Source organism: Eschrichtius robustus, chromosome X (assembly GCF_028021215.1).
Source record: "Eschrichtius robustus isolate mEscRob2 chromosome X, mEscRob2.pri, whole genome shotgun sequence".
Taxonomy (NCBI): domain Eukaryota; kingdom Metazoa; phylum Chordata; class Mammalia; order Artiodactyla; family Eschrichtiidae; genus Eschrichtius; species Eschrichtius robustus.
In genome coordinates this window covers 85,916,743-85,943,278 of record NC_090845.1, presented here as the reverse complement: position 1 = coordinate 85,943,278, position 26,536 = coordinate 85,916,743, and the positions used below count along the sequence as shown (strand labels likewise).

The 26,536-nt window shown below is 35.6% G+C and overlaps 1 protein-coding gene across 2 annotated transcripts in view; it reads right to left on the bottom strand.

Moving 5' to 3' along the window:
- DIAPH2 (diaphanous related formin 2) overlaps window positions 1-26,536 on the bottom strand; it is an 859,779-nt gene that overhangs the window by 402,246 nt on the left and 430,997 nt on the right. For both annotated transcript variants that reach the window (XM_068532463.1, XM_068532464.1), the window contains one exon: window positions 17,042-17,281. In XM_068532463.1, coding sequence (XP_068388564.1) covers window positions 17,042-17,281 — 240 coding nt within the window. The remainder of the gene's footprint in view (window positions 1-17,041; window positions 17,282-26,536) is intronic.

Genomic DNA, 26,536 nt, shown 5'->3' with positions numbered 1-26,536 from the left:
CAAAGCTTAGTGTCAATTCAAAACTAGAGAGGAGCAGACTAGCAATCTGTGGCATCTGAAGAACAGAATCACTCTGAATGTTCTTAATTTACATTAAAAATGCGACTGATTTGTATCATAATTTACCATCTACTTATCTAAGAGTAGATGACCCAAACAGTATGTCCCATGCTGTGAAGATTCTAAATACATTGTTCATAAGTCTTTTAAACTGTCTCTCTTCCTTCACCTAAAACTGTATTGAAAATACACTCACATGATGTTGCAGTGTGTCTTGTCTACTCTGTATTATCAGAGTGATGGACTAGATAACCCAGGAGATCGTTTACGCCTTCCAACTCTAACTCAAGCTGCAAACTCACTTCTTACTGGCAAATCTGAATTAGTGTTTAAATATTTACTCAAGAATTTTTGAATCCGAATAACAAATGTCAGTTGCAGACATCAGGTTTCAATGCTTTCCCTAAAAAGTCTTGCCTTGTAAATGTATTTCACCAGTCCTAATTTCCGGGCTAACGTGTACTGGCTCTAAGTAGGCAAACACCGTGACCCATATGTGAAACAGAGTTTCTTCGTATGAACCTACAGAGATCAGACAACAGCGGGTGAATGTAAAGAGAAAGAGGGCAAAGGGGGGGACGCATCATCCCTGTCCATGACACAGGCACATTCTGATGCTGCATTTCCAATGTCGGCAACAGCATTTGCGGTGGAAGGCCAAGAGTGAGAATGTGTTCCTGCGTTACCGCACATTATGCAGGAACAAAGCTGTGTAGCGTATGCCCCCAGCTAAAGAAATCTTACACCCAACTTGCAGAGTGGCCCAGAGAATTCTCAGAATGACTAAACAAGCAAATATTCAGCCAGCTGCCAGAAAATATTCTCTTCCAGAAGAAGCAAGAATGTGCAGGATAAACACCAGGTTTTCTTGCATGAATTGCTGTAGAATGAATATTTATCAGAGATGAAACTGATTTTCATGTAAAGATTGTAAGAAATGCCGTGGTAAGGCAGAGTGGACGTTACTTAAGGAAAATTTTCAGGACACGTTTAAGCAGGTCTAAGAGTATTAAAAATTCAATGTGATATAATCTAAAATATACAACAAAGTAGTGAATATAACAAAAAAGAAGTGGACTCAGATTTAGAGAATAAACTAGTGGTTATCAGTGGGGAGAGGGAAGGGGGAGGAGGAGCAAGATAGGAGTAGGGGATTAAGAGGTACAAATTGTTATGCATCAAATAAGCTACAAGGATATATTGTACAGCACGGGGAATATAGCCAATATTTTATAATAACTATAATGGAGTATGGCCATTAAAAATTTTTTTAAATTGTGACTCACTATATTGTACACCTGTAACTTACATAATATTGTACAGCAACTATACTTCAATAAAAATAGAAAAAACTTCAATGTGAGATAAAAGTCCATGTCTCTAGACTGTATCAGAAGGAAGGCCTTTCTAGACACATCCCCTCCTTTTTCCCCTGGTGTTTATACAAATGGCCACATGAAATTCAGCAAACTTATCAACAGGTCCTTTACTCAGGAAAACCCAGAATTGCCTAATCCCTCTGTGTCAAGAAAAGGGTTCTGACAGATAGCAATGCCACATGATCCACATTTACATCGAATTGTCCTTAGAAGGAAAGGAGATAGTGAAATGCAGTGAAGGAATCTGGTTGAATCATTGGAATAAACCCACCTAGATTATCAATACGATCAGATCATTCAACTTCAGTTCCTTTGGCAAAAATTTTCCCTAATCGTGGCTCCTTTTTTCCCTATTATATTTGTATATTCATGGAACAGTTAATATTTAAGCAATCAGGAATGCTCCAGTGCATATACCAAAACAACTACTACTGCATGCCAGTCTTGGTACAGCACATGAATTCTAATGTTTGTCTCCTTTATTTAAACACAATTAAGTTCTGTGCTCTCTGCCAAGGGTTGTTTACAAATTATTGCTTTCTTCAACACCACCACACGCTGCAATAACATTGAGAAAGATAATGTATTTTTAAGGATTGCAATTACCATAAAGACATTAGCTTTGTAGCAGAGACCAGACAGGTTTCATACATGCTTTCCTGGCTTTATTTCTAACTCTCACCCAAAATGCTTTTCTGGGTACTACATGACCAGGGCTGACGCTAATTCAGCCAAATGTAATCTATAGTAGAAAGATGTCTTAATTCTTTATGTAGGCCTGACTGTCCCTTTTTTATGCTCTTGATTTGGGTATTAAGTGGTATTTCCAATAAAAAGGGAACAGATGATCTCAACTGTGTAAAAATCAAGCAATTTAAGAGTTTTACACTTGTTAGCTTAATTTATGGCAGCAATCTGTGAAAGGAGAGCTTAAACTTGAAACCATGACAACATTAAAATGGCATAAGGATTCATCTCAATTGCCACCTCCAGGCCCAGCAGGACAGTGGTGATGTGAGTTTCCCAGAGAAGACAAATTTTGCTTTCCTGTTCTTCCTGCTCCACCTCTCACCATTTCCCCTTCTAGCCCTACTTATGCATTCAAGGAGAATACCCTGCATATGCATTAGCCTGAAGTAGCCAGCACCAGTGGCAAATCAACAACCATTTTGTCCTTATTTGAGGAAAGGCCAGAAAGAATTAATGAATTATGTCTATACTTTAAAAAGAAAAGCTGGTCTGGCACTTTCAACTGCTCTTAGTTAATCAACCTGCCTATAGGAGGCTTACCAAATACAAGTTCTTCTGAGAATGGTTTTAACAAAATCAAGTTATTCTAAATTGGTATAGAAATAGTTTACAAGCATGACTATCCCTAAGGTCTTCAGTGGTTTCTCTCAGAAATGGTTTAAGCATTTAACTAAAACTTGTGACTTTTATTGTCATGAGGATTTTACTTAACAAAACTGTTTTATATGCATGAGGTTTGAGAGTGGGTGGAAGAGTTTTGGGGTTTTTTTTTCTGTACATAGCTTTAAAGATTATCACCACCACCAAATGGGTATATAGAATTGATCTTGCTATCTATATACAGTGTAAATAAATGACATTTGGAGGTGCAACACTAGTGGTTTTAGCTATTTAAGAACAACCTTTAAGGCCCAAGATATGTAATATTGCTAAAGTATAATTAGAACCTGGCATAATTAGAATCCGAGGAGCAGCTATTTAGGGGTGAGTTACATAATTAGCTATGTCCATTCACTTGTTTTCATGACTGTATATTATTCCACCACATGAAAATAATTAATTTTAGTTACAGTCCCATGTTGACCATTTCCATTATCTAGTTTCCTTTTTTTGGGGGGTGGGGGAGTCATTATTACTGATATTCTTATAGATAATGCTGCCGTGAACATTCTTTTATTATAGTAAAATACACATAAAATAAAATTTACCATTTTAAGCATTTTTAAGTATACAGTAAAGTGGTGTTAAGTACATTCAACACTGCTGTGCAACCATCACCACTGTCCATCTCCAGAACTTTTTCCCATACTGAAACTCTGTACCCATTAAACAGTAATTCCCCATCCCCCTTTCCCCTCCCCACCCCCTAGCAACCACTACTCTACTTTCTGTCTCTATTAATTTGTCTATTCTAGGTACCTCAATTAAGTGGAATTATCAATATTTGTCCTAATGTGTCTGGCTTATTACACTTAGCGTAATGTCTTCAAGGTTCATCCATGCTGTAGGATATACCAGAATTTCCTTCTTTTTAAAGGCTGAATAATATCCCTTTGTATGTATATACCACATTTTGCTTATCCATTCATCTGTCAGTGGACACAGGTTGCTCACACCTTTGGCTATTGTGAATATAATGCTGCCATGAATACTGGTATACAAATATGTGTTCAAGTCTCTGCTTTCAATTCTTTTATGTGTACATCCAGAAGTGGAATGCTGCATCATACGGTAATTCCATGTTTAAGTTTTTGAGTAACTACCATACTATTTTCCACAGGGGCTGGACCATTTAACATTCACACAAGCCAATCCACAAGCGTTCCAATTTCTCCATTTCCTCTCTAACACTTTTGTTTTCTGTTTTTTTAGATAGTAGCCATCCTAATGGATATGAAGTGGTATCTCATTGTGGTTTTGATTCACATTTCCCTAATGATTAGTGATGTTGAGCATATTTTCATGTGCTCATTGGCCATCTTCTTTAGAAAAATGTCTATTAAAATCTTTTGCTCATTTTTGAATTAGGTTGCTTGTGTTTTGTTGTTGTTGTTGTTCAGTCATAGGAGTTCTTTATGTATTTTGGATATTAATCCTTTATCAGATATGTGATTTACAAATACTTTCTCCCATTCTGTGGGTTGTCTTTTTACTCTATTGATAGTGATTATTTCTTTACATGTCTACAGAGTGATTATTCTTGTACATGTCTCCAGAGTCCTTATGTAAGTGCTTATCTAGAGAATACACTAGGAGTTGCATTTCTGGTTATTGTATCTTCAGCATTTCTAACTCTTACCAAACTGTTTTCCAAAATAGAGGTACCAAGTTACATTCTCACCAGTAGTTCCCCTTGACACATATTCTCAGTCATACTTGATATTACCAGAATTTTTAAAATTTTGCCCATCTCACAGGTATGAAATGATATCTCATTGTGGTTTAATTGTAGGTGTGAATACAAAATGGTACAGGCATTTTGGAAAACAGTATCTTTTAAAATTAAACCTTACTTTCCATAAGATACAGCACTCCCAGTCCTAGGTATTTACCCAAGATAAAAGAAATTTATGTCTTGTACATGAATATTAAGACCAGCATTATTTGTAATAGACACAAAGTAGAAACAACCCAAATGTCCATCAACTGATGAATAAAAATGTGGTATATGCATACAGTGGAATATTATTCAGTAATAAAAATGAACTACTGATATGTGCCACAATATTATGCTGAGTGAAAGCCACACCAAATACAAAGTAACACAAAAGACTGCATTATTGGATGATCTCATTCATATGAAATTCTAGAAAAAGGTAAAACTATAGTGACCAAAAGCAAATAAGAGGTTGCCTGGAGCTGGGAGTGGGGATTGACTGCAAAGGGGCATGAAGAAACTACAGGTTGATAGAACTGTTTCGTGCCTTGATTGCAGTATATACAAATAACAAATTTCATCAGACCGTATACTTAAAAATGAGTCAATTTGATTGTATGTCAATTATATTTTACTTAAGTTACTTTAAAAAATTACAGGTTGAGTTCAAATCTCTCGATTGTGAACATATTTTACTTCTGAAATAATTAACACAACAAACCAACAAAAGTCCTACGGAGATGCTTTCAGAAACTGACAAGTACCTAGGCCTTTCTCTATATTTCTCGTATATTTCATGAAAGCTGAAACTTGTAAACATAAAAAGATTTGAATGAACCAGGCTGTGGCTGATGAAAAATCCTTGGAATCGTACATCAGCATCTCTCCCCAAATCTCTGAATAGCTTACAATGCTTTTCAACTTCCTTCAGCACAGGTTTCCAAAGTAAAATATTCTGTTTTAATATAAGTATCTAATAAGGAGTTTGGGATTAACATATACACACTACTATATATAAAATAGACAACCGACAAGGACCTACTGTATAGCAGGGGTCCCCAACCCCTGGGCCACAAACTGGTACCGGTCTTTGGCCTGTTAGGAACGGGGCCACACAGCAGGAGATGAGCAGCGGGCCGGCCAGCGAGCAAAGCTTCATCTGCCACTTCCCAGGGCTCCCTGTCGCTTGCATTACCACCTGAACCATCCCCATCACCACACCCCCGGTCCGTGGAAAAACTGTCTTCCACGAAACCGGTCCCTGGTGCCAAAAAGTTTGGGGACTGGTGCTGTATAGCACAGGGAACTATACTCAATATTCTGTAATAATATATATGGGAAAAGGATCTGAAAAAGAATATATAAACATATACGTATAACTGAATCACTCTTCTGTACACCTGAAACTAATACAACATTGTAAATCAACTATATTTCAATAAAAATTTTTAAAAAAATAATATAAGTATCTAGTCATTTGCTTGTATTTTAAGATTCAGTTCCTTTTTCTAAATAGTCAACTTCTGAATAGCTTATATTTCCTCATACTAAGTCGCTTGGATTCCAAAGAGTGATTCCTCACACAGAGCATTAAACAGTGACACTCTTCATTCTTATTTAATTTACCTGAAAAATCTCAGGACATTCTCTTGTTGAAAGAAATATTACTTGATTTTTTTTTGTCCAATTAGCGAATAAGGAAGGGTACAGACACATAACAGTCATACAGTGGTACCATTATATTACTGTTTTTGAACAGGTACTGATTAATTTTGTCCAAAATTTTAAAAATAATAAGACCTAATTATAGAAAGCAGGTAGAAACTTATGAAAAGCAGTTTTAAAGATACTCTTACTGTACCATAAAAGGCAAGAGAGTATTCTGAGAATGCAGATTTAAAAAAAAAAAAAAAAAGATGAAATAAAATGAATGGCAAGTCTGTATGCTCGTCCCCATGACAGAAGTCAGGAAAAGCGAAATCTAAGCTTTGGTTTGTGGGAGAGAAGTAAAGCACATGTTGTAAATAAGGCTGGTATTGTGCTTTTCCTTTCTAAAGAAGAGGGGGGCAGCTTTATAGTATGGGCTATCATATAAATACCAGAGTACTTTGTTACTTTGTAGTTAGTTAACCAGTATTTATTGCAACATAGATTATTTTTCATGTGTGCTATTATATAAAAGCCATCTCCCCCCTGCCCTCCACCCCATTTCTCCCTATTTTCCTCCCTGTCTCTTGTTTTAGTATTACAATGTTCTGTATTTGGCAACTAGCCCACCAGGCCCTCAAGGACTAGAGACAAATGTTTTATTTCTCTTCATCCCTGCAAAGCATCTAGGACAGGGCTCCGCAGAAAATAATCAATAAATGTGGCCAAATTGCTGCCCAAATACTAGCTAAAATGTATTTATATGTATATAAATACTTCTTAGATTCCCTAAAATTATCATACGGATAATTGGATGTTCAGAGTTTTATTTGAATATTAACTGCTTATAAACCCCCTTCCATGGTCATCAGCCCTCCTTCTTAAAGTTCTGCCATGCCTTCATTAGTATGGTTTCATGGGACAGGAAAATCAGTTTGTAAGATAATCACTCACATTCAGTCACAGTAGCCACATTTTTTTGAACAACAGTCTCATACAGGGTCGAAATCCCCTTTGAGCAAAGCTTTTATAGAGTAAAAAGGCATTTGTCTTCAAGCTTCCTAATTATATTCACTAAATGCTGTTCATGTTGTCAACTTTCCCCCACTGTGAGAATTACAAAATCAGTCATAAGATTAAACTCAGAAAATGACTACAGCAATTCACAGAATACTAAGCCAGCTGGGTTCATTTAAATCCTCTATGGAAACAGTCTTTGTGGTGAACCTAGCAAGACCTACAGCTAGTCCCATAAATCATCATTTTTTTTGTCTGCTCCAGTGTTGAAATTATTTATTGCCACTCCTGATATATGGGAGACTCATCAAGAACCAAAAAAAAAAAGCTTTTTTATAAACTAGAGAATTATTCATCTCTGCCAGCCATACTACCCAATAGAACAGTTAACTATATCCATTATTGTTTAGTCACAATGACTTCAATGAGTATCTTTATGGCACAGTATTAAGTTGACTGTGTTTTTCATATCAATGTAAGAAGATAAAATTTTAAAAATGAAAGAAAATACAGATATATTCGTTGTTTTTGTTTCCTTGAAATGAGTCTGTATTTAATGAGTCATAAACAAAGCCATACATGAGTCCCCTACTGGAAACAAATTATACCCCTCACTATAGTTCTCTATACAAATATGTATTGTTGGCTTTTTAAATAATTATTATTGGCAGAAGATAAGGAGCATAATATGGCAACTCATACTTTGCATTTTTAAAAGCTCTTTACAAGTTTGTCAATTTACATGTAAGAAGTATTTAACTCAATCTTATTTCTCTCTGATCATCCAATTCCGAAAACCATTGCTGAAACTTTCTCACTCCTTCATTCTCTCTCTCTTATTTTGTCTCTCAATCTCTCCCTCACTCTCATTCTCTCTACACACACACACACACACAGACTTTTTGATTGGGTCTGGCTTTTAATTCCTTTTTCTCAGTCCTTCCCCTAACATAAAACTTTCAAAAATTGGAATCGCTTCCATATCAAAAAGATCATGTGTTTGCGTAGGGGAGTGCAGTAACTAGGCATAACTAGTCCACAAGGCAAGTGTGTACGTATGTACAATATATATTCATGTTACCCCTCATATCAAGTTATCTAGACTAATGGAAGGCAGATTTAACTGTAACACAGAGAAGTTAAAACCAGGGCTAGCAGCATAGGCATCACAATATTAAGAATTACAGTTAAGAGTCTTGGAGGGGTGTGTGTGTGTGTGTGTGTGTGTGTGTGTGTGTGTGTGTATGTATGTGTTTAGAGGACAGAACATTTTCACATATATAAGTAAAATAGAAAAAAATATTGAGAGGGAAAAAAAATGTTTCCAAAGCAGCCTGTATTGACAAGGAATACTAATCAAGTCTGCATCAGACAAATTACATTTATAAACTACTGTTCTCCAGAGAATTTAATAAACTGAAAATTGGGGGAATATAATGAAGTTTTCACTCAACCTATAGTGTTGTAAATGTGATAATATCTAAACAGATGCAATCAAATTCTGAGAAAACAAACAAGTGTTACATTTAAAGTATTGGCTGACTAATTTGCAGCAATGAAGGTAAATTAATGAATATTTCAACTTAGAGAAAAATCTTTAAATAAGCTCATGGAAACTCTGTATTTTTAGAGGGAACTAGGAAAATAAAGGTGTGAGTCTGTTTCTTTTCATCAGAGCTCAAGATTTCAAAAAAGGTATTCTCATAGACATAACTCTTTCATAACTATACCAATTTGAAGTACATCTACAAAATAGGTTAATCCCTGTGCCTAACATGATCATATAGTTTTACCCCTGCTGATACAGCAGTCTTTTCTCCCATCTCAATTCTGTAACGTAGGCTACAGAGAATAAAAAAGATATAATGCATCTCCACATTAACATAAATCTGGAAAATGTTGTGACCATTTGGAATAATTGAGATATCTATCTTAGAAGAAAGCACCTCTAAAGACAGAAACACACACTACCTTCATCAAGTTTTCTTTCTACTTAAGGAGTCAATCTGTATGTGCAGACCCCTATAGTATAGGGATATAAAGAGACTAGGTACCTTACATCTTAGAAGTGGAAAAAAAGCTGATTTTCAAACTGAAGGACAATCTTCAAAGCATATGGTAGCGTATTCACGGGATTACAAAATTAGGGAGACGGGTTCATATGTTCCCAACTCTTAGAGGGATGTATTTTTAAAAAGAGAACCTCAGAAGTAGCCTGTGTTATCCTCCGATTTTTAAATGGCATGAAGGACATTGGAGGTGAGGACTCTGGATTGGATTTCTGAGCTGGTATCCACACATCTTGATTACTGGAGAAATGAGATGACTGAAGCAATCTTTCAGTATTACCATTTGCCCATGTGCACAAGTCCCCATGCACTGATTAATAATATGTGCTTGAGGACATATAATGAATAACATATGGAAATTAAAAGAACGTATGGAGAATTGTTTCTTTAAACAAATAAATTTAGAGTTCTTTAAATTTAAACATTTCTGCATTTACTGACTTAAGTAATATTAATGCTTGCTCTTTGAAAATCACAAATTTGCATATATTGATTTTTGTGAAGAACTACGGGAAACAAAACCCTTGACACAGTTATAAAAACTGAATCTAAAATGTCACCACTGACATAGTCACACAAGAGTTGAACATTCATCTTTTCAACACTGAATGGTTCTCAATGATGAGAACCCATTAAGCACAATACAATACAACACAAAGGATTTAAATAAAGGTCGACCATCAAATAAGCTGAACAAAGAAAACCATTTAACATTAAGAATGATATCCTGTCCTTATGTCATTCTATGGTGCTTAGTTATTTCAGAGGTCAACAATGGTGAATGTTCTTGCTTCAGTGTAATATAATGAGGCACAGACAAACCCTTAACTTGAGATGTTTGTGTCTATTGGTCATGAATTATGAACGAATGATATGGTGTATCACTATTTTATGTGGTGACATTTTAAAATGCAAAGTAACATGAGTGAGCGCCTCTGTATTTTGCTGTAGCTTTGGATCTTATATCACTGATTATAACCAGTGAATCATAGAGATCACCAGCTGAAAACTCTGCTGCAAAGAGCCCACAGGAAGGAAGGCTAAAAGGACCCACAGGGAAAAAAAGGAAAGCTTGGTAAGAGGACCTAACATTCCATCCAACCCTGTTCTTGACATAGAATCTAATCTTCCCTTACACAGAATTGTTCCAGGACAAATTATCTCCCTCAAAGCAATTTTCTTCTCAGCAAATTATCAATCACATCTCCCCCAAATCCAAATAATGCCATACACTGTCTTATAGGAAAAAGCATATTTGAGTGAAGCAAAAGAGATCATCAAATTCTAAAAACTACCTTGAGCCACTGAAATAATTTGAGTCCCAGGAAAAGTGGGATTCTAACTTTGCCTCCAATACTGAGTGATCCTGGGTAAGCCATCTCTCTGGAGAACAGATGTCCATTTGTAGAAAATATGTACTGAGAAGAGCAGCCAACCCTGCCTACACAAAACTGATATGGTCTGAGAGCTTGTACATACAAAGCAAGTGATTGCTCTATAATTATGCAGATTATTAGGTGCTATTTTATTACAAATATATAGGTTCCACTACCTGGATACATTAAAATCTATTAGAGGAAGACAAACTTTCTATTAATATTCCTCCAATGACTTCTATTTCAATTTGAATGATAAAAAAGAGAGATTCCTCATTTTACAAGCTACTGGAGAGTCAAGAAAATCCACCTGTGATTTTCCCCATTTTCAGTACGCTGTAAGGGGCAGAGTTGGTTCTGTAATGGTTCCTTGAAATGAGCTACGTATGACTAAACCTTCTGTTACAATTTAGCGAGAGGCAGTGTGTTGCAAGGTTTTGGACACAGAAAACCTAGATTTAGGCCCAAACTTGGACATTTACTAGCTTTCTGATCTTGAAAAAAATTTCGTAACCTCACTGGGTTTTAGTTTTCTAATTTGCAAAATGGGGTTAATAATAATAAACCTCTCTGAATCACAAAGGATACATCTAAACTGTAAAAGCATAGCAACCAAGTGTGTAGACTAGTGACCAGGATTTACTGACCTTTGCTATGGTGCCTTTCAGGATATTCTACAGTGGTTATTTTCAACAATATCTTTGGTTTTAAATTAATAGTCCCATATTTATTTATTAACCCATATTTGAGGGTGAATTTTTGGTTTATATTGATAGCAAACAATACATTTTTATGTTTTTACAAATAAACCATAGCATAGTGTTACATTTACATACTTAATAGTTTCGCTGGTAAAAATACACTCTTTATATCTGTGAGACACTAAATTCTCTCACTTAAAAAAATGCTAATACTTATGTTGAACACTCACAACAAATCCTGTTATTTAATCAAATTGCCTACCTTTCATTCAGTAGTAATCTATTGAGGGCTTCCTATACAATAGACACTGGGAATAAAATGTAGAATAAAATAATAACTACCCTCCATGAGTTCTGAGTCTTTAGAGAGAAAGAGAGGTAAAATAATTATAGTACAGTGTGAACAGTCCTATAATAATTATACTCACAGTGTGTAGTGGTAACCAGAGAAGAAGAGCTAAAGGGTAAAAACCAGATGAAGAAGAGTAGCAAAGGACATTATAAAAATGCGAAAGGCAAGCTGTTCCAGTTACATGTTTTTAAAAAAAGGGTGAGAGAGAGAAAGAGAGAAAGCATAATCAGGAGGCCAAGACGCTACCTCTAGTTTCATAACTAAAGTGACCAACTGTCCCAGTTTGCCTAGGACTGTCCCAATTTTAGTAGTGAAAGTCCTGAATCCCAGGAAAGCTCTTAGTCCTGGGCAAACCAAAACAGTTGGTCGCTATATCCAGCTTTATGAACCTGACTGTCACCTAGCAAAAAGGTGGCTGTCTGCAATTCAGAAAGAGAGCCCTCACCATATACCAATCAGGCTAGCATCTTGATCTTGAACTTCCAATCTCCAAAGCCGTGAGAAAATAAATTTCTGTTGTTTAAGCCACCCAGCCTACAGTATTCTTTTATGGCAGCACAAGCTGACCAACACACCAACCAAAGTATTTCACTCCTCTAATGGTCAGTTTTCTCATCTGCAGGCGGAAGGGGCTAGATTAGATACTTTCTAATGTTTAAGGTTCTAAGTTTAGATAGAGATAATCCACATCATTTCAGCTAAAAATGATTAGATACTGTAAAATTTTTAGAATACTTAGATGTAACTTCTTGCTTAGATCTTTTATAGATTTTCTCTTGAAGTACAAATTTCTAAATTGTGCTTCCATAGACAGCAGTCATTTTCCTTACAAATCACATTTTCTGGTACATTATATTTTGCACTGAAACTGAACCTAATTCACTCTCCATCTTACAACTTCTCTAGGGGAGATAGATGCCTTCTTTTGTATACTTGGGGAGATATCTGTAATACTCTGTCACTAATACCATGTGATGACCTCTAGGAAATAAGGCCTTTATGTTACATACACTTTATATAAATGATGAATCTTAGAAAAAAGTAGCATAATTACATTATTCTATTAACCCTACTAAATTAAAGTTAGATATCTAAAATGTTCTCCACAGTAAAACTAAATGTTTTCTTCAGGTTCTTTGTATGACATATTTCACATCTGTACAAAAACACTTCATTATACCATATCATAATTTGTTATGTCTCTCTGTCCAACTAGAATGACTGGAAAGTCACAGTATGGGTGAAGGAGATATTAACTCAAGGCAGAAAAACAAAGGTTTTTGGCCTTCATAAGTTATAAAATGGGCTGTGAGTGATTTTCAAAAAAAAAAAAAAAAGTTACGGAGGCAAGATACTGAAGCTAGTATACAAATTACTCAAAATCTTCTCACAACCTGCTTACCAATGTTATTTGTTTCCAACATACACCCAATATTCCAGGCAGTGTAGTTTTCTAATTCATCTTCAAACACATCATGATTATTCCTAGTCATATACCATCATTAGAAAGAACTACTACCATTTTTTAACATTATAATTCTTCAAAGTACTGTGACAAAGATCGTTTTATTTACCCCTGAAAACAACCCTATGAAAATAAACCAGGGTCACTGTATATTTCCTCATGTATAGATGAGGAAACAGGTTTGGAGAGAGTAAGTGACTTGGCCATGAAAATTTAGCTAGTGATGGGCAAAATGGAAGCTAAAATGTAAGTTCTAAGGCCAGTGTTTTCCCATCTTGTAAGGTTATGGCTTCTTCCCTTCGTATAACTTAATTATACCTATCCTTCAAGATCCTTCTGTTCTAATTTATGAGTACCACTCACCGCCACGCCCATCACCAAAAATTCCTCCCTCTTGAAGTCCTGCTAATCTGAAAGTAATCTCAATGGCCATTAATTTTTATATTCATTGCTAGAAGTATATTGTGACATTACATAATATTCTGTATGTATATTTCCTGGCTACTCAACTGTATCACAAGCTCCTTAAGCTTTCTATGTGTCTTCTGTAATGTTTGTATCCCCTGGTATACCAACCATCTGTTTTGTTTTGCCTTTGTTTGTTCAGGCCTGGCTTTTATCCCTTCATCTGCCCCTAACCTTTGGTATCCTCATCCTTGGTAACAGCCTCCTTTAGGGCATGACCAATCATCCATCACAGTAGTCTTGGTAGCACTGTCAATCAAGGTTCTTTGCCCTCCCTTGGCCAAGGGGTATTCTGATAATCTACATCAGGCCAATTGGTCTCTCTTTCTAATTAGAATTTGAATCAAATACAAGGAAAGGAGGAAGAAAATGGAATATACCCCAGAGGCAACTTCCTGGAAAGACTTTCCATTCATTCCTGCTCTCTGCATTCTCAAAGCTGCCATAATTGCTGCTCTTTTAAAGGCCAAGTTCTTCAGCCTTTCCTCAGTTTCTGGCTGAGCTCCTCCTTATAAATTCTATTTTTTGCTTAAATCAGGCAGAGTCACTTTCTGTTGCCTGCAAACAAAGATCCTTATCTGATATACCCACAAAGCTTAGTGCCTAGGGAGTGCTAAGTATTTTTAATGTTTCATTCTTATGTAGATTATATGTTATTACACACTGAAAACATAAACAACAAACGGCCCTGAAGTACAACACTGCTATTGGTTAGAATTTTAATAACCAACAGGCAAGCAGGGGCCAAGCTAACATTGGAAACTCATCTGCATAGAAATGATTTTTATTACAGTTCAGCACCCTGGATTGGTGACTCACAAAGTGATAATACACTGCTGCAAATTAATAAAGTATTTTGTGGTGAGGGTAGTACTTACAGTAATGGTGCCCTTTAGTGATATTTGACATTTAAGTTAACCCGTCTGTTTTCCTTTTCTTCCCAAATATTATAGGAGCTAATTGTGACCATCTGAATTTTTAATATTACTTTACTACAAGAAACATCTGATAAGTTTAACTGCTTATGTTGTGGTTCCTTTTTAACTAGGTGAATATTTTAACATAATCTATAGCTTCATGTGAAAAGCGGTAGATTACAGTTTTAAATTCACCGAGAAAAGAAATTATCATTAGAATATTAATTAGGTAAATGGTATCGTTTTAAAAGCATAATCTGTGCCCTGCAAAGAAAGTTCCCTCTGCTATTTTTTTAACAAAAAAACAAAAAAAACAAAAAAAAACAACACTGAGAGAAATCAACCAAGTAATCTTTTACAATATAACTGGAATCTAACACCAATTCTAGCTAACCATACATCAGTAGTTAACTCAGTTTCGAACAGTTTATAAACCTAAACTAACTATTTCTATGTACTTCAGTAAATTTCTGTCATTTTAGACATTTACATCCACTCAGAATCCTTTGTATTCCAGGAGCATCCTTTTAATCCTAGATATTGTGGGAATATCATACATGTATATGACATTTCTTTCTTAATGACAAGTATTTCCCTGAAGATAAAAATCCTACTGAAAAGTGGGAGAGGGCAGAAGATTTTTAAACATTCACTTCTTTCTCTTTTAGAACATCTATTACTACATGCTAGTATTTCCCATAAGATTATTTTTTATTTTATTTGAAGTTGGCAAAAATCTTTGTGCTGAATCCTTTGAGCATACCTCTAGTGATAGATGTCAGACCAGCGCTGTGTGGAAGAACTTTTATTTGACAGGTAGATGACAGGAAGAAGCCTCTCTCCAAAATACAAGATGCAACTGTACAATCCTTCTGTGAGATTAATATAATCTTTTGTTCCTATGTATAAATGACTTATTCATTCTTGCCTCAAAAATATCAGTTCATGTAATTAATTTGGATAGTGTGAAATTAAGACACTTAAAGAAGGTACATATTTGTTCAAATTAGGATAGTTTGTTTTAAATGTCTTTTTTATATGAATTAAATGTGAAACAGGTAACAATACAAATTTCCAATGATATTTTCTTTAAATTTATAACATTTTTGTAATCACCAACCAAGAACACTTTAAGATTAACTCACTGTGCCTATAGTGTATACTCTAAACAAGTAGCATCTTGATAAAAGATGCTTTTACTAGTGTTGAATACATGATGTGCAATAAAATGAAAAAGTCTTAAATATTTAGTTTATCCTACAAATCGGTGTGTGAGTTATTCTAATTTATTACAAGCATAGCCTTATTCTTGTTGGTATTATCAAATAATTGCACATGTCCCTTAATATCATAAGAAGAGGGACCAAAAATATTTTTTTGACAAAAATCTAGCATGCCAGACCATCTTCCCTATCTTCCTTGCTTTCTTTCCTTACACCCCTTAAAAATAAACCAGGAGTAAACAGACATAATTTCATTATGCATCCTACTATCTACAAATGTTATTCTTTATGTCTATCCGGGTGAGAACTACCAGGAGCAAATCATTTTTGATACATATTAAAATACTAGTCCATGTATACGCAATGCACATCTATTTAATGCATGAATAGAAAAGAAATTTATATCCATTCCTAGATTGGGGATTCTTGTAATAATATACTTCAAGAACTAACCAAAGTTCTGTAATGTTTACAGATGTGAAAGAAAAAAAAACAGTGAAACAATGGTGAGATGTCAAAGATACATCGCTTGTTTTCAGACTTATTTTTGTCTCCAGCTTTCTTACAGGCCTTCCCCTCAGAGTCTGTTCAGTTTTCTTTGTGTAACAGACAGATCTTTTCCTTTAATAAGGTGGTTTGTGCTAACCTAGAAATGGACATATACCATCACTTTTACACTTGTCTGTTTCTTTGTTTACTTTTCACAAGAATTAAAGCATAATCAAAACAATAAAACGATTACCACTTGATTTTTTAAAAACTTTTAGTTAATGCACTAGATACCTAGTATAAGTTTAATAACACAACACTATAAAATAAAGAGTATTATTTTCTTGGAGGAGAAAAAGCAAAGCATATTCAGAAGGCAATTTCTGGCTATCACCTCATTGAATTTAGCTCCACAAATACTTTTTGGAGAGACATAAAATAAGTTTGAAGGGATTGAAATACAAGATTGCATCTACTTTATAAAAGCAATTTTTCTGGACCTAAAAACTCCAGAAAGATTTGATCAGCAAGAGCTGAGTACTGTACTACAAAAGAATTTGCAGTCTTTGAGATTTTACTACAGTAAGGTTTTTAAAAATCATTTATCTGTTTTAATTTAGATACAATTCACATGCCATAAAATTCATCCTTTTAAAGGATACTTTTTTGGGCTTACGTACTATTGCTATTTAAAGTGACCCCTCTCGTAGATGAGATTATTGCTGTAAATTGGCATTATAAAGTGTTATCTTACCTTACAGAGAAAGTTGATCTTAAAACCCAAAGACTGGGCATTTCTTGAGCCTGAGTTCATGTAGTTTCCAACCAAAAGAACTAACTCTAAAAGTCTGTTAAAGCTTTCACTTTTCTTCAGTTCTTCACAGGCCAGAGTTACTGCTATGATGCTTGGTTTGATGTTGTTTACGTGTTCTTCAAACGTGAGCTTGAAAAGAATGCTATTGAGACGAGGACGCAACATTTTCACTGAGCTCATCTGTAAGATAAGGAATGCTGTATAAGAATATACATATAAAGCCCGTTATTCTTCTCTCTAGTGGGGATCATTTTATAGACAATACTGTAAAACTTCTGAATAAAATGAATTCTATCTGGGTTTTAACAAATATTATTCTACTTTGTTTTATACATTTCAAAGGAATTTTTTTTCAAAGTTTAAAGAAATAGCTGTTCAGTTTTAAAGGAATAAATGAAATCATCCTTACTGCATTAAGAAAATATTATTGAAGCTAAACAGTTGCTGTATGTTAACTGCATAATCATTAGTCATCAATAGCATTTAAACTGCCAAAAATCTGTCCCTGAGGCAAACTACAAAAATGTACAAACATGACATCGAGTTGAGCGAATAGTTGGGCCACATACAAAAAATGTACACGATGACAGAAAATGTAAGTGCAACCACATTTCCTAAAAAAAAATTACATATCACACTATGCTGTCTGAAACCAGAAGACTAGCTCTGATTGAGCATTTAATAATTTTAAACCTACGATTTCTATTAATAAAATGCATTAAATATTTACATATGCTCTAAAGAATTTCACCTACTTGACAGAATGTTGATGTTAAATAATTAAGTTATGGTAAAATCACATGAACTTACTTTTAAGTACGTTATTCAATATTGGTTTTCTTCAAAACAGTTAAACTTAGGTTTTAATTAATTGTTTCATAGTATCGGTGCACATTCTCTATTCCCTTTGGTATAGCTCCTATGATAATAATTTCTTTTAGTCTTTAATTCCCCAAAACTCCAAGTCATTTCACTAGTTTTTATTCACCAAAGGAATTCTGGGAGAGAGGTGGCGGGAGGGTAGACACATAAGAACATAAGCACACACACAATGAAATTATTAACAATCCTAATTACATTTATTCTTTTTACATGTATAGCTTAGTTTTCTTTTTAAATACAAATGCCAGGCACAGTGTACGCATGAGATATCTGTAGACAACATGAAAAGAATTTGATAGCATAAACAAGAGTCCTTAAGCCACAAAGAACCCTTCAAAAGCAGCAAAATGAGCTGTTGAATAGACCCTATCTGCTCTAATACAAAAGCAAAGCATAATTTATCATTTTAACTCTTTGAAATGAATTTTCACATTAACCATGGGTGTCTGCCTGTCCAAAAATTAACCTTTGCTGTCTGCTAATCCCCCACATGCTTTCATGCTTTTTATAGGCAGATTATAAAAGTATGCTGGGAATATCCGCCTGTTACTATACCTACATAAGTCGGATCACTTATCAATAGCTTTTTTTAAATACGATCAGGGTAGTATTCAAAGCATCCTACTGGGACTTCCCTGGCGGCGTAGTGGATGAGACTCCGCACTCCCAATGCAGGGGCCCAGGTTCAATCCCTGGTTAGGCAACTAGATCCCACACGCATGTTGCAACTAAGAGTTCGCATACCACAACTAAGGAGCTCTGGAGCTGCAACTAAGGAGTCCGCCTGCCGCAACTAAGACCTGGTGCAACCAAATAAATAAATAAATAAAATCTTAAAAAAACAAACAAACAGCATCCTACTGTTTCTTCAGTACTCGCATGGTAAGTACAAGACACACCATCTACTCACAGAAAGTGTCCAATATACCTCAAAACTCATAACACAATCACTTGAAAACTATAGCTAGCGATAGAACCAGCCCATGATTCTAAATGGGTAAACAGAAATTAAGTGCTGGAGATGTTCACTGAAAGAAGAGAAAACTTTAAACTCTATGACTACAAAGTTTAATGAAGGCTACACAGTAGAGGGGATACAAATGGATAAATAGATAAAAATTAAACAAGTAGAGAGAGAGAGAGAAAGCGAGCAAGCAAACACAAACGGGGACCAAAAGGAAGTTGTGAGAAAAGGTTTATAGGTTAGGAATATATGAGGTATATACCTAGGGGCAGAATTTAGATCAAAGTACCTTAAGATTCCATGTAAAGGCCATAAAATTGGACGCTAACCACACCAAAGTCTACGTCTCCATGAATGTGCAAATCTCCATGTGTATGTTTGTGTGGGAATCTAAGTTTCTATGTCATTTTCTGCCTTCATTTATGCCTCTACCACTGTCTCCAAATCCTTTCCCACTTAATTTTTCCTTTCTTTTCACTGTTAACTGGCTATCATTAGCACAGAAGCATGTTTCCTATCATTTTATATGTTTCAGAAGTAGTAGTTTTTCAGTCTCCCTGATGGTTAAAAAAGCCATAGAACTATTTTGACCAGGTCCTAGTCACCAAATACCTGTCCTTCTGCCTATGCTCTGTAGGACTTGTAGGAACCCCGCTCACCAGGGTGGCCTTGGTCTGAGATCCACAAGGAATTTAAACCCTAGGCTTATATAGATTTTCTTTTAGTCTTGCTTCAGTTCTAATACCACTTGTTTTCATTCATATTTGTATCCTTTCTGGGCTTTGTATTTCAATCCTTGGCCTACAAACCCAAAGAGCAGGGATTTGATCTTTTTTTTTTTTTTCAAAACCAGCTCCAACCAAAATAATGTGACCAAAAGTGTACTTTAGTAATTATAATAACAATAATAACGGCGAATGACATTTATTGAGTACTCTGTGCCAGACATTTTTCTACAGATGTGTTATATACATATATGCAGATTTGATTCTCAAAACAACCCTAGGAAAAGGTTATTAGCCTTAGTCTCATTCTAAAGATGAGGAAAGTGAGACACAGAAATACTAAGGAACTAGCACAGAGTCAAATTGTATGTTGAAGATCTGGAGATTTGAACTCAGGCATTCTGGCTACAGAATCCAGACTCTCAACCACTACACCACGCCGTCTCTTGAGTCATACTGAGAGCAGTATGTATGAGTGGCTGAAGGAGAGATTAAGGGCAGGGACACCATTAGTTAAGTCTTCAAATGGTCTTAGAAACAGGTAATGACCTAGGATGTTGACAGTAGGAAGGGAAAGGAAGCAATAGATACAAGAGGCAGAATTAAGGAAAAAGCAATGGGACTTAGTAAATGACCAGTTATGGGAGGAGAAAGTCAAAGATGGCTCCAAGGTGTAAAGTCCTTTGTGAGGTAAAATGTTGTTGGCATTAATGAATGCTGAAGGAGATGCTGATTTGATGCAGTTTACTGTTTGTTTTTTTTGTTTCAGAGAACGAGGATAGATGAATTTGCTTCCCCTGATCTGCTGCCTACACTTCAGTAAGCTAATCAGGGACTAAGGCAGTGGGGGCCGATAGGGTACAGCTTAGTAGCAAATTCAACCAAAGGACTGAATCTAGCAACTTTTGCATAGTTAGACTGTGTGAAACTAATCCACCTAATTTTTCTGCTTCAGTTTCCTCATTTGCAAAGTAGGGGAAAGTCCTGTCGAGCAGTTTTGTTTTGATAATTAGGTAGGAGCCAAATAAATGATCCATATATATTCTTTCTTTCTTTTTTAGTCTCTGCCTCTAGAGTTATGGAAAGGTGAGGTAAACAGTGCGAGATTCACAAGTGAAAAATATTACTTGGATGTTACCAAGACATTTCTATTAGCATTTAAGTGAACTTGGTTCACCATCCTCTCAGACACCAGTGTATTTTATTATTAACAAAGACACTATTAGATCCCCACTATGAAGACTCTAAATCTTGAAGTCATATTCAAATCCTGGTAAAGACAATGTAATTTAATACCATTCCTTGCCTATATTTTAACCTGAAGAATTTCTTAGAATTGGTTCTTATTTTCAATTCTCACCATTCAAGCTTAAAATTTATGTACTTCAAGGTTGAATTACTAAAATAGACTATTTAAATATGTTCCCTGATCCCTCCAGCCTTCCCCCCCTCCAAATCCTCACATGAATAGTAAAATGACACCTCTATAATAGGGAAATAATATTGCTTTCTTGGCATTTTGAGTTTTAGGTATTGTTATGATATCTGGTAGCATTTGGAAATTCAGTCCTTGAGTTTAGGAGGAGATAAGTATTAGAGTTGGCAGATTTGGGAGTGACTGGAATAGATGTTGTGAAAGGCAGGTTGTTGATGAGGAGAGTGTATAGAGAGAAGAATCAAAGACTTGACCTTGTGTAGCACCTAGCGCGGGTCCTTGCATTTATTAGACATTCAAATACTTGCTGACTGATTTTAAAAGCACTCCTTAGCTGACTAACCATTTTCCGGATCTCCTCCCAAGGAGGACAGACAGGTTGTCTATTGAACAAAATTAACAGCCGACGGTAATGTTTTACTGTCCCCAAAATAATGTCTTCAGCTAAGATGTCAAACCAGAAATGCTAGGGAATTAACTTTGTTGAACTGCTGTTACTGGATATAATCTATCATCAGTCAACCTGATTTGGGGAAGAGGTTGTGCGTCATAAGAGGATCAGAGTTGACCACTGACTTGGCAAAATTTCTTCCTTCATTTACCCACTAGAATAAAGTTTAGTGCAGAGCAGGTGATAAACATCATAGGTGATTTGAAAAAAAAAAAAAAAATCCTGTAAAACAAATGGATGGGTGGATGTATTCATTCATACAAACAGAAACTCCAATATCAGCAAAGTGCTGGATTGGGAAGCAGATGCATAGTGTGAAGAGGTGTCACAGTAGGCTGATGTGAGGCAGGAGGAGGGTACCCTACTCCTTATGTAAAGTCATTAGCTACCAAATGTGTCATCCCAACGATATTGCCCAGGCTCAATCTTAGCCCGAATTCAGAGCCCCGTATAACTATTCTGAAGGGTAGGTTGAGAGACTTTTCCCCTTAATCCTCAGAGAGGGAGAGAAACCATTCTCTGCATTCTCTAGACCTGTAAGGTACATTGTAGTGGAAGAAACAGGGACTTTTGAGTTATACAGACCTGGACCTGAACTACACTTCTGTTACTTTATAGTTATGATCTAATCCAAGTTACTGAATGTTTCTGAGACTTTATGTCCCCATCAGTAAAATGTATTCCTTAAGCCATTCACGCAAGTTGCAGTAAGACTTAAATGAGATCCTATGTGTAACATTACTGTCATGGTAGCTGACACAATGGAAGCACTCTAAAACAATAGCTATTGTTGTTATTACCCTCTTTACTCATCCTCAGAAACTCCTAAGAAGGTACCATGGTCCCTGACTGTTCTCCCAAACCTGAGATAAAGTTTCTCTCATCCACAATTAAGGAATGTGTGTTACCAGGGCTTGGTGAAGAACGGCCCTCATTATCTATTTCACACTTTGTAAATATCACGCAGAGGTCCCTTCAGTCCGTTTCAATGCATAATATACATTTATTATTAGAAATGTTAGCACTGAAAATGTGTTACTGTAAAAATCAAGAGGATTATGGAGGAGGTGAAACTATATGGATGCATCTCTTTACAGGAGCCACAAAACAGTATGCTTTGATCATACTAATAGAATTTGCTGCAATCAGAAGTGTGAATTTTTATGATCAGACCAGGGTAGACTGATAGACAATAGTTGAATCTCCATTAGAGGATTTGAGTGTGTAAGGGAATGTCTTGGATAACTAAGCTTAGAAATCATAGCAAGCACTGAGCGACATCCCCAGCCACAGATACAATTATTAAAAGGTGCATGTCTTGTAAAGGCATTTGAATGCACCTAAGTGATATAAGGAAATATAACAAAAACTTGGCTGAAATGTATGTTTGTTTTTCCTTGTGGTTCCTCGCAGCATTTTAGATGACTGGCATCCTTTGTTTTATAATTCATTCCTTGAAGTGCTGTGGGCTGGTGACCAAGGTATTGTATTATGTAGGGGATTTTTTTGTGTTACAAGATACTTGTCTGTCAAATCACATCAAGCAGCTATCATTTCTTTAGCTGATCTGCACTATATTAAAAAGAAAAAAATGTACCCTGACGGCTTTAGTGAGAGCAGCTACAAGTGGGTTATTTCCCCAAAGAGTTAGACACAGTTTTGTTTATATAATTTGAATTTTATACACTTCACTACCTATGCAGCTGGTGAATATTGATGTTCTGCCATACTACCATAAGAATCCATAGAGAAAGAGAAAAGACCCAAGTGTAACAATCATGTGTGAAGGAGGAGGAGGTAGCCACATGCCACTCCTGCAGTCACGTGTCGCTCACCTTTAAGGGGATTTCTGTTATCTTTCATTTTGCATTGCTAAGAAACACACCTTCAACTGCCATCATATGTGAATATAACTGATCTTCTAGGGTCTTCAACATATAATGTTAAAAATTCATTGGAATTAACAGATATATTTGTAAGAAATATACATCTGTTACAAGGTGTCCCCTCCATACCTAAATACTATTGGGATCCAATGTATGGATACATTGAATATACAGAATAATTTTGTATCAGTGACTATAATTAAGGTGATGATAACGAAGTGACAATAAAGAAGAGTGGATTTAACTTAGAAAGCAGGCAGAACTGCCTATAAAAGTTGTGAGATCCAGACTCCATGACTGAGCAAAAGTCTGCCTGGAAGTATGGAAATAAAGCAAGGACATCTGTGATTCTCTGTTAAATAAATCATTTTACTATCCTATTTAGACATAACCCCCTCCAGACTAGGCTCTCTACTGCTCACTGCTGTACTTTCTGCAGTACACCTAGTACTTGGACTGCACAAAATCATCAATACAGGTACATCTGCTGTATGGAGCCAATGGCAAATGTTTGTGTATTAGATATCAGGAGAGATAAGAGCCATGGTTGATCTGTAATATGAGGCTTTGGAAAAACGGAGTGTTGAAAACTGACTGTACCCCAGAAAAGCAATGATATGCTGATAGAGAATATTTTCCCCAAATAGAATGATATGTGGAAATTATGCATCAACAAACATTTACTCATCTACAGTCTGGAACAGAAAATGGTAACAATGTCGGCCCCAAGAGACACTGGAAACTCAGAAGAATTACACTAAGAATTGGAGCAAGAATTTCAAAACATCCTTCTGAAAACAACTGTCTGAAGCCAAGAACGGCCATCAGAGCATCTGTAATGGTAATGCTATGCTGCTATCTTATGGATTACTGATATATGGAGAAGGAAAAGGGGTTAATTTTTTATTTTTAAAAAATTTAATGAAAAGCAATCAATAGCAAAATTGATTGACATCCCCAGACTTAATCTGAATATTCAGTTTTCAGGTAGTTTTATTTTACCTCATTTTATTGCAAAAGCTGATGGAAATAAGCAATCTTGTCACAAAATGGACTATTATGAGAAGTTAATGAAATGAACAAGAACCTGAATACATGGATTTGAGAACGAGTCATGGTGAGTTTTCTTTTACTTGATCTCACAATTATTAAACCAGCTTTTTTTCAGATAAAATGAATGCACATCTGGAAGTAAGAGCTAGCATTCATATTTACAGAAGGAATGAAAATAGAAACAATCAAGGCATTACATATCAAAACACTGAACACTTTGAATGAAAGCAGATAAAGAAAAATGCAATTTTCCCAATGAATATGCAAACCTGAATAATTTAATATTAATGGCACAGAAGAGCTACAATTTTCCATCCAAACTAATTGCCTTTGATGATACGTAGGAGAAAAAAAAAAAAGCTTTTAAGAATTTCCTTTTCACCTGGTTAAGCTATCTTGGAATAGAGCTCATAAGCTCTTAGAGGACTTTAAAAAAATTAAAAAGCACACTGACTTTATAGTTGTACTTCCAACAATAGGCATAAATCCACTCCTCCTGCCTTCACATATTTATGTAGAGAAAGAAAAAAAAATTAAATGTGCTGTCAGCAGTATCACATAATCTTGGCTTTTCATTATAAATGTTTTTATGCACAAGGCTATCTCAACATCTTTTTCTTAGATTATAGCTTTAGAATGTTTTTAATTGAAAAATATGGGTAATTTTTGAGGTCAGAAAAACAAAGTACGGATTACCAAGAGAACTAATTATTGCCTTCTTTTTCTCAGAAGATGTGTTAGTTTAATAGATACACATAGTATGGGTCTCCATCCTCAGTGCAAGACAAGTGGGAGTTTCCGTCGCTCTGAGGTTTAAGAACAGCTGAGCTGCAAACACACTCAGAAGAATCTAAAAGCTCCTGCTGGGGGTTCTAACTGGCAGAGCTTTCAAAGATCTGTGCTTTATTCCCAGTAAAGGTACAGCACATAATTACAACAATGTACCAAATTCAATTCTGTGTGAGGCAGGTTGGAGGACAAGTCAGTGGGAAGCTATGCAGCCAATATACCCCCCTAAAGAAAAGGATTATTGATCATAGAAGGTGTGGGAACTAGCATACCCCTCTTCCCAGGAGGTCTGCTTGGGAAGACCTCCTGGGAAGAGGGATATGCTAGTTTTTTTATTTGTTTCTTTTCTCTCTCTCTCTCTCTTGCTCTCGCTCTTTTTCTTTTTCTTTTCTTTTTTTTTTTTTTTTTTTTTTGGTTTCTTTTTAACTCATTACATGTGAATATAAGCAAACCCAATGATACGGCTGCTTTAAAAAAAAAGAAAGAAAGAAAACAAAACACCCAAAAAGTTTAGAGAAAGCTTAGCAGCCCAGTCACTGTCTCAGGTAAGTTTATTTCTTTCAAAAAGTCAAAGCCAGATTTTTCCCTAGTCTTGCCAATTTTATTGTTTTTTGTTTGATGATGATTTTAATGAATCTTGCAGGAGTAATCACACTTCTGGCATATGTCTATCCCTAACTGATGAGATTTTGTTTTTATCATCCAGGAAGTTATATACTAATGGAAACTCTACAGGACACTGGCAAGGGTGATAGGTGTAAAATTAGGAAAGAGTATTTATCTCTAGAGAAGGCAAAGAAAGAAAAGGACTCAGTAAGGAATCTAAATTCTTCAATGTTATCAAGTGCCATATGGATACAGAATTAGGACTGAAAAGAGCCCACTTGATTTGGCATTCAAGCTAATACAGTCAACAAACATTTGGTAAGTATATGTCACGTGAATTAAATCAATACGACACATATACTTAAAGAAGTTGCAATCTAGCAGGGGTTATAGATAGTCAATAAATAATCTCGCAATTAAATATTTAATTAAAAACCATGAGAAAGGAAAAGAAAAAAGGTGCTCTGAGAGAGTTTAATAGGGAGACCTAATTTTGATTGATAGGTAAGTGAAGGCATCACGGAGAGAATGAAATTTAAGCGGAAACTCGAATAAGCAGGAGAGAGGCAGGCAGCGAGTGGGAGTAAGAGGGAGCAATGTGTGTAACGGTCCAAAGGCAGGAAAGAGCATGGTAAATTCAAAAA